Below are 10381 nucleotides of genomic sequence, written 5' to 3' on the forward strand. Positions count from 1 at the left end.
TATGTGCAGAAGAGTCGAATTCTCCCTCTGATGTTTTTCTCTGGCCCAATTGATAGAGAGGTGCTTGAGCTTGGATAGATTGGAACAGAAGCCTTTTGCCAAGGAGTCTGATCTATCAATCGGATTTGCAGCCCAAAAATCCATTACCATATGAACATAAGTAGGGTCCTGAAGCCAGACATGATTAAACTTGAATGGGGCTTTTGGCTTGTAGTGTGGTCCCAAGATCTCCAGATATATAGGGGAGTGATCTGATATGCCTCCAAATCCTACCCATTGTTTGTAGTGATGCAGCTGTTGTATAAGGGACCCTTTCATGATGAATCTGTCTAGTCTACGAGCAAGGGCAGCCTCACCCACCCTTCTGTTCCTCCAAGTGGGGAGAGGCTTGTTCATAGGAACATCTATCAGATTAAATCGCTCCAGAAGATCAGTCATAAAACCTGAGATAGAGTCCACTTGGGCCATGGACCCCCAAGATTCACCATAACCTAGGGAGAAATTGAGATCGCCCCCAATAATGATATGATCAGCTGAGAAAATGGAGAGGCCAAGCAGGTGTTGCCAAAAGTGCTCCCTCTGTTGACATGGACCGTAGATGTTAATAACCCTTAGGTTGGTGCCAAGATCTGCCAAAAAGAGATCTAATCCCATAAAACCATGACCTCCCCAAGATGCTTGAACTCTAATGGATTTGGGGTTATATCCAATGGCAAGACCACCAGATCTCCCTGTAGAGTCCATAGCCAAAAAGTGCCAACTCAGAGAAATAGAGTTTAAAGTGTCGGTGATGAGATCAGCTAAGCCTAGGGTTTCTTGCAACAAAATAATGTCAACAAGATCAATCTCAATAATTCTATGCAGGGCTAGTTTCTTAGAGGCACTAGCCATGCCCCTGCAGTTAAAGGAAAGACATTTCATGGGGGAACCCTACCAGGGGTATTCACTGCTCTAAGAACCCCATCAAGAGTAGATTGGCGGCCAGAGGCGACTTCAGCTCCAATGCGTCTGATAGCTTTTGATAGATCAGATTTTCTCCCCCGAGAAGACAAAGGGGCAGTACTAGGTATTGAAAGACCCAATCCGGCAAAATGCACCGAAGATTCGCTAGGTAGAATACGAGGACGAAGATTGTAATGATGAGATTTTGAAACCCTAGTCGATGATGGTGAAGAGGAGGATGTGGATAAAGAATGCAAAGAGGGAGCAGATGGTGCAATAACAAGGGAGGTGGACAAAGTGCAATGAGCAACAGAGATGGATGGTGCAATCAAAGAGGGACAATGAGTAATACAAGAGATAAGAGGAGAGAGAGATGTACCTGAAGCTTTGGCGGCTTCCGCTGCTGCCCGAGACCTAGTGACAGGCGGCGAGAGAGTTCTGTGATCCTCGTCCACTGCCTTATGAGGATTGTTGGCCGAGTGAGTAGGTCTCCGAGCAGGTGAACGCTGGATAGCCGGCGAATCGGTCCTGGAAGGTGCAGTGGATGATTTAGGGGTATCCTCTGGTTTCTTGTTAAGGGGGCAGTCCTTGAAAATGTGGCCCACCTTGTGGCACCGTCGACATCGAAATGGAACCCCTTCATAATCCAGAATCTGTATCCTGGTGTATTTCCCCCATTGCAAAGTAATCTTCTCCTCCAAACCCTCGCGAGTGTCCATGTGTACTAGAATACGGGCAAGGGTTCTATTCCTTGATTCCACAAAGGTGTGTTCATGGTCTAGATATGTCCCAAGGGAATTCCCTATATGAATGAAAACCTCCTCGCACCAGTACTGAAGAGGGACCCCTGGCAAGCGTACCCATAGTGGACCAGCCCCAATTTTTTCTCGCTCAGGATCAAATAGAGGGCTCCATCTCTTTAAGAGTACTAGCGCCATCTCAATGTACCAGTATCTGGCAAGAACCAAGTCTATGTAATTCTCCTTTGCAAAAACGAGGGCAAACCAACCTCTAGGTAGAACTTGTACCTCAGACAATTCTTTGAGTATTCCGCCCTAGATTTCCTTGACCCATAGAGTGAGTCATGTGGCTGAATACACCCTTCCACGAACATGGCTGACAAGTATTGTGCTAGCCATGAAAGTCGCTTCCCCGATCGCAAAGGTCTCACCGAATCAGATCGTGATATCCTTTGAGGTCGATTTCACGCACTTGGTTTTTCTCTTCCCTGAGTGAGGTGCAGATGGGTGTTCCGTCAAAGGGTCCGGGGTGCCTTCCAGGGGGATGGATTTAGCAGACTTGACCTTGACAGCCAGAGTCTCGAAGCAACCCGACGGCGAATGTAGGGGGACATAAGGGTTTGGGGCCACCAAAGAATGAAAACCCGCAGACGTCGTAGCAAAGAAAGATGAAAAGGGCGGATTTGGGTCGAAAGAGGGCGATGGAGGCGTATTTGTGGTCAGAATATGTAAGGTCCCAGGGGATAAGGGAGGTATATCCAGTGCAGGGGATTCGAGGGAGATAGACCCGACAGAAGGAGGTGCTGAACAGTGCTTTGGCAAGGTGACCACCGGCAACGAGCTCGGCAGAAAAGGGCCTCACTGAAGACTAGGGCGAGTTGCCAATGATGAGAAACAAGGGCGCCTAAAAATGACACGATCTGGCTGAGGATCCTCGGTATAATTGACCTCCTCAATTTCCATTGTATCCCCCAATATACCAGTTGAGGAAGACATTCTAAAAATGACGGACGAGCCAACAACGGGGACAGCGGGCGCTAACTGTCGGCAACGGGTACGCTACGCAGTAATTGCAAAAATCCTGCAGTAAAACCTAGGGTTTAACCAAAACCCTTACAGAATCTTGCAATACTCAATATTAGATTTATATTAAGGTTAATTAATAATTATAATACATTTATATTAATTTTCAAGTTAAAGTTGTGTGGCTCCCACGCGCGCCCACTGATTGCAACTACCATCAGCTGTCTGGGCCTCGGCCCAGCCATGGATCCTCCGGATCCCCCCTCGGAAGGGTTGGACCAGCAAAACGCCTTCTCAGCCTTGGTGAAATCGCTCCCTCCGCAGCGCCCCAAACCTGCCCTATCAAAATTTGTGAAAAAATTGGATGGGATTCAAGAGGTTCAGTTGCCTCCAGTCTTGCCCCGCATGGCCGCCCTGTCTCTGGCTGAAAAGGGCCTCATTGGCCAATTCACAGGCCTCTGGCCTTCTCCCCGAACCGTTCAAAGATGGGTTGAAAGAAACTGGACTGATAAAATCCAAGGGAAGATCTCCATAAGGTTTTGTGGGAAAGGATATTTCACATTCCACTTCGAATCTAAAGAGGATAAGGACCTAATTTTCAGAAATGGGCCCTATTTTATGGATTCCAGAGGCCTGTACCTGAATAAATGGACACCAGATTTTGATCCTGAACTAGATGTCCCCAGCGTTGTTCCGATTTGGGTTCGTCTTCCTCATCTCCCTCTCCACTACTGGGGAGATCAGTTGGCAAATACATAGATCGCAGCGAACCGAAAGAGAACATGCAGGCATGTGCGAGGATTTGTGTCGAATTGGATCTCGAAAAAGGACTCCCTGAAGCGATAAAAATGAAAGTGGACAAATGGAGCCATATCCAGCAGCTCGACTACGAGCAGATTCCTTTTAAATGCAAGGTATGCCACGAATATGGCCACTTTGCCAATAGATGTCCTAATCGTGTTGTTGCAGAGAACGAAGATCAAGAAGGCCATTGGGAACCAGTCAAAAAGAAGAAGTCTGCCCCAGCATCCAAAGCTCCTCTGGAATCCGATCCTCCTGTTCCCTCTGCTCCTCACCCCTCCTCGTCCTCCTGCCCCTTCCTGCTCAACCCCCTCCTGATATGCCCCTCCCTTTCTCTTCCAACCCCTTCTTTGTTTTATCTTCCCTCGACCCCCCTCCTGAGGATCCCTCTCTACTCCCCTTGATCCCCTCCGAACCTTCAGATCCTTCTCCCTCCCTGATCACCCCTTCGTAGGCTTCTCTCGATCCCCCTCTCCCTAGGCTCACTAGAAGCTCGTCTAAAGATCATGGATCCTCCGACGACTCTTTCAAGAAACCAGGTCCTAGAAGAAAATCAGCCAAGCAGCACAGAGACGAGAACGCTCAAAAAGACATAGCCATGGGCACCCAAACCCCTATAGAAGCTTTCATCTTGGGGCAACATGAGAAGGAGACAACACAAGAGAGGCGAGCACCTCTCCGTAAACCAGTCACCCAATGATGAAAATGTTGTCTTGGAACAGCAGGGGTCTAGGGCACCCCTCAAAAGTATTAGCCCTCAGAGATCTTATACATAGTGAAAAACCAGACATAATTTTGATTCAGGAGACAAAACTAGAGCAGCAAGAAATTAGAGGAATTATTGATCAGCAGAAACAATACAAAGGCTGTATCAGTGACTCAAGAGGAGCCTCCGGTGGAATTTCCACCCTTTGGGACCACAACAAATGGAACTGCACAACAGTTAATTTACATCAGCATTGGATCAGAACGGTCCTGGAAAACAAAATCGATAATCAAACAGCAGTTGTCTACAATGTTTACACCCCCAACCACTACAGAGAAAAGGAAAGTTGCTGGGACGATTTAAAGGCTACTATCGATATAGAAACGACTTCAAACATTATAGTGGCAGGCGATCTCAACCTGATCTTACACGCCAACAAAAAAAGGGGAGGCTGCTTTTCGCCTGACCCTTCCAGAGGTCGTTTGGAAGCAATTATCCGAGATCATGAACTGGTGGACGTTGTACCAAAAAATCGCAGGTACACCTGGAGCAACCGCAGGCTTGGCAACGACAATATAATGGAAAGGCTGGACAGATTCTTAATTAATGTATCGTTCCTCTCCTCCTTTTCTGTGGGGTATGCTAGCATTTTATCCACCTTAGCCTCTGATCATTACCCCATTACACTTACGCTAGAAGCTCACTGTCCTCTTGGGCCAATCCCATTTAGATACATTCCTCTGTGGAATTGGGATCCGACGGTCAGAGAAATTGTACAGGGATCCTGGAACCAGCACGTCGAAGGCTCACCAGGTTTCATATGGGAATCTAAACTGAGAAGAACCAAACAGGTCATCAAAGAATGGGCTAGAACCAACTACAAAGAACCTGAAGAGACCAAAAAGAAAATTAAGACTGAACTTGAATGCATTCAAAGAACAATAGAGGTTCAGGGCCTCTCTCAACAAAATAAGGAGCAAGAAGGATTACTCTATGCACAGTTGAGTCACATAAACAAAGAAGAAGAGCTAAAATGGAGACTAAAGTCAAGGCAGCTCTGGCTTCAAGGTGGTGACAAAAATACTGCCTTTTTTCATAAACAGGCCACGACAAGAAAACTCAGGAACAATGTCAGCTCAATTTTGGACAATGAATGCATCCAGCAAAATACCCAAGAATCCATCAAAAGAGCTACCACTGATTATTACAGAGAGCTTCTAATGGAAACCAAAGGAGAACAGGATTATGGTAACCTTCTTCAATACTTTCCCAAGGAAATCACGCGAGAAATGAACGACAACCTGACAAAGGAAATATAAGAGGAAGAAATCAGAAGAACAATCTAGTCTATGAATCCTGATAAGGCTCCTGGGTCTGATGGATTCCCCATTTGTTTTTACAAGGCTTTTGGGGTTTAATAAAAAAGGACTTGACAAAGATGATCAGATGGATCTAGAGAAAAGGCAAAATAGGAGGATACACCAACGCCATTTTTTTGGCTCTCATCCCTAAAGAAAACATGCCCACTTCCTTTTCTCGGTTTAGACCCATTTCCCTCTGCAACTCCTCCTATAAAAAAATTTTGAAAATCCTTGCCTCCCGCCTCAAGCCCCTCCTCCCTTCTCTGATCTCGGACAATCAAGGAGGGTTCTTGGCCAACAGACAAATTACTGACTCCATTCTCTTAGTCCAAGAAGCCATTCACTCGAGCCTTTCTAGGAAGGAGAAAGGGTTTATCCTTAAACTCGACCTTGCTAACGCCTTTGACAGAGTTAGGCATTCTTTCCTTATTGTTGTTTTAAAAAAGATGGGATTTGAGCTGCCTTTCATTAGTCTCATCACTGCTTGCATTTTTGGGCCTTGGATCTCCCCCTTGGTTAATGGCAGACCAGGAAAAGCCTTTCAATCCTCCCGGGGTCTCAGACAGGGTTGCCCCCTTTCCCCGTATTTATTCATCCTTATGGCTGAATCCTTCAGCCAAGCTCTGGACTACAATAGAAGAGTGGGCCTCATCACTGGAATCAAATACGGAAATGGAGTCAAGAATATCAATCACTCTCAGTTCGCAGATGATACCTTGTTAATTGGAGGAGCCTCCACCACTATAGCAAGGAGATTCAAGATCCTTCTTGAAAAATTTATGGGGTACTCAGGAGGTTCGGTTAATCAGTTAAAAAGTTGTATATATGGATGGAATGCAACAAATCAGGCCATCCACAATATCGCAAATATTTTTGGAGTCCCTTGCAACCTTGAGTGGATGCATTTCTCATATTTGGGTATGCCTGTAAGCCTAGGACCTCTGAAGGCAGGAACGTGGGACATCATCATTGACAAAGTGAAGTGGAAAGTGTAGCAGTGGGGCTCAGCCTGGCTCAACCCAACAGGCCGGCTCATCCTCCTTAAATCTGGTATTACCTCTCTCCCCCTTTATCGATTTTCCTTATATCAAGCCCCAGCTTCCTTTCATAACAAAATGGATGTAATCCTTCGCCACTTCCTTTGGCAAGGAGGGAAAACTGATAAAAAGAAATTCAATCTAGTCAGTTGGAAACAAGTCATCCAAACCCAGGACAGAGGAGGTCTCAAAGTTAGATCCCCCAAATTTCTTAGTCTTGCCTTCAAAGGGAAGATCGTTTGGAGGCTCATCACTGGTTCTTCTTCCTGGTGGAAAAGGGTTCTGGAAATCAAATATTTGAACTGCCCGAGACAGCACCTGCTAGACTCTGTTATACCCAACAAAGATTCCTCAAAAATCTAGCGCATATGTAAAAAAGCCATTCCGTTCATCACCCAGAATACTTCCAAAGTGCCTAAAGGAGGAACCAGCATTAAGATTGGAGCTGATAAAATCCTGGGACAACAACCTATAAACAGTCATGAAGAAACCATTCCTATTCTCTCCTATCTCAACAACAAAGGTATCCATTACCTGAATCAAATTTCCAGCTGGGATCCTCTATCCCATCTATGGCTTGGTTGGTCTTTCCTTGATGTTCCCATCACTCTCAAACCTAGTCTTTCGATTCTGCAATCTCTCCTCCATAGAAAATCTCCCATAAAAAAGAGCGAGTTAGATGGTTTTCGATGGGACCCTACTGGCTTAGACTACACTGTGAAAGCAGCCCACCAGTACATTTGCCACAACACCTTTCCCATGCCAATATGGAACCACTGGAAAATGGTGTGGAAGTCAGAGGCTCTTCCAAAAATTAAGTTCTTTGTTTGGACCTTGCTAAAAGGAAAAATTCTGACAGCAGAGAACTTACAAAAGAGAGGGATCAACGGACCATCACGCTACCCCAACTGCTATGCTGCGGAAGAAACCATGAAACACCTCTTTGTGGACTGCTCCTTTGCGATAGACTACTGGAAAGAACTGTATCCCACTGTCAACCCCCCTGGCATTTCCCAGCATTCCATAGGAGACGCGATTCATCACTGGAAAAAGAACTGCCCTTGGAAAAATAAGAAGAGAAACTTAGCGCAGAGGGTCTGGAACACTCTTCCATACACCATGCTATGGAGTATCTGGCTCGTTAGAAATCGAAAAATCTTCAAGGATAAGAACGCGACTCCAAGATTTTCTTGTAGTAAGGCAAGATTCTAGCACTTGAAACGATTGTGGTCAAAACTTATGGCAGCATTGATGCAACTCTGTACAGTGTGGAAGAAAGGAGTTTTATCAGTTATATGCTGGACAAAAACCATAGCACTCAGAATGGCAGTATTAAGAGAGATCAGCGCAATCAAGAAACCCACAGTTGGAAGATAAGGTACAAAGAGGAGGAATTTGCAACTTGGCTACAAAATTGTAATATTTTCTGCCTTTTTTTCGATGGGGCATCCAAGTCAAACCCAGGCATTGCTGGAGCAGGGGGCTGGATCTCCAATGCCAATGGGGAATGTGTTATCTATTTTGAATGGGGTTTAGGGAAGATCTCCAACAACAGGGCAGAAGCGTTGGCCCTGTATCAAGGGCTAAAAGAACTCATCGGACTAGGAATTAGATCAGCTAAAGTTTTTGGAGACTCTTCGATAGTAATTAGTCTGATGGCTCAGAAGAAAAGCTCTCTGAATGCTCTCTTACATCAGATCATCCAGCGCTGCCAACTCCTGCATCAGGAAATGGGAAATTTGCAGTTTCATCACATTCTCCGCTCCTTCAACAAGCAAGCAGACAGGCATGCTAACAACGCCTGTGACAGAGCAACGGGAAGTCTGTTGTGCAATGCCGAGGATTCTCTGCAGCCATTGCCATGAACTGAAACAGCTCACTCAACATCACTCCGGACAGCGCTATCAACAGGAACTTCCCTCAGGTCATCATCAGCGATGGAATCGATCCCTCTTGTGTCTGCTTTGTGTAGGATCACAGACTCAATTCGACCTATGCTCCAGTCTAAGCTATCATATTTTAGAAATGCTATGCAAATGTAAATTTCTATTGTTCCAATTTGTCAGAGTATATCTCAGTTCAGAAATTCTCAAAGCCAGGACATCCAGGACTAAGGAGAAAATTTCTTTCTGTAACTCCTCTGCTCCTGAGCCATCCCGGATCGTCATGTACCGCAGGATTCAAATTCCTACCTTCTATTTTCATATTTAATACAACAACCGACTTCGTTTAAAAAAAAATTCAAGTTAAAATTAATAATATTAAAATTTATATTTATATTAAAGTAAAGATTTTTAATAATAATGTTTATTAATTTTATTAATATTAATATTAGTAATATTATTTATAATATTAATATAATAATATGTAGAAAAATAATGTTATTAATTATAACAATTTTTTAAAATTATTACTATTTAATGTTATTAATCTAATAACAATTAAATTAAATTAAATTATAATATTAATATTAATATTAAGAATATCAATATTATTAAACCTATTGTCACTCATTGCATTTATTATTACTTAAATTATAAGCATTTTTAACATTACATTAAAGTAATAATTATTAACATATGACATTATATTAAAGTAATGCTTATTAATATTAGTAATTTTTTAACATTAAATACTATTAATGTTAATATAAATTTTTATATAGCATTAACATTAATCATTTAAAAAATTAATATTATTAATAATATCATTAATATAATAATATTAATAATATATAGAAAAATAATGTTATTAATCTTATTAATCATAACAAAATTTTGTAATTAATAGTTATTATGATAATAACATTTAAATTATAATATTAATACTGATAACATTTTATTAGTAATGACAATATTATTAAACACTTAGTCCCTCATTGCTCAAATATATGAAAATATGGTCAATTACATTCAACTATGGGAAACCTAGATCAACCATGATCAATCATGATCATATTTGAATGTTATTGCTATTAATATTAACTATTATATAACATTAATATTAATAATGTTTTATAATAGCATTAGTCAATCAATGTCAACAATGATCAAACATATTCAACCTAGTGATCAACCCTCATCAACTATGGGAGAAACAATGTTGCTTATTAATTATTGTAAGTATTAGTATTGATCATTTAAAACATTAATATTACTAAAGTTATTAATATTGATGATTATTAGCATTATTAATATTAGTAATATTTTAACATTAAATATTAATATTATTAATATTAATTGTTATATAACATTAATATTAATCACCTAAAATATTATTATTATTATTATTATGAAGAATATTATTAATATAACAATATGATAATGTTAATAAAAATATTAATTATAATATTTTTTAAAATCATTAGCATTTAATGTTATTAAGATAATTAAATCAATATTATTAATATCATTTAAATCATACTAATAATATTAATAACATTTAATTAATAATATCTATATTATTTAACACATTAACATTGTTAATATAAATACAATTAACATCAATACTACTAAATAATATTAATAATATCTACTTTGTAATAATCAATAAAAATTAATTAAGAAAAAATTAAATCTAAAAATTATATATAATAATCACATTAATATTAATAATAATAATAATTAAAAAATAATTAATAATAGTATTAATGATATTAACGTTATTAACAACATCTTTCAGAAAAAATCACATAGGAAATATTCTTATGGACGCATTTGGAACTAGCTAGTGTGGTTCATCTTCAGGATAAGATGAGGTAACAGATCCAGG

At 41.0% G+C, this 10381-nt stretch overlaps 1 protein-coding gene across 1 annotated transcript; it reads left to right on the plus strand.

The window, feature by feature from the left end:
- The first annotated feature begins 4211 nt into the window (after positions 1-4211).
- LOC149172541 (uncharacterized) lies at positions 4212-5531 on the plus strand. Its single transcript, XM_089426356.1, has one exon. It carries the CDS (start codon positions 4212-4214, stop codon positions 5529-5531), a length of 1320 nt encoding a protein of 439 aa, XP_089282482.1.
- Positions 5532-10381: the final 4850 nt, after the last annotated feature.

This window comes from Pinus tabuliformis, chromosome 4_2 (genome assembly GCF_031772625.1).
Source record: "Pinus tabuliformis cultivar Carrire ecotype Pingquan chromosome 4_2, CPIR1, whole genome shotgun sequence".
Taxonomy (NCBI): Eukaryota; Viridiplantae; Streptophyta; class Pinopsida; order Pinales; family Pinaceae; genus Pinus; species Pinus tabuliformis.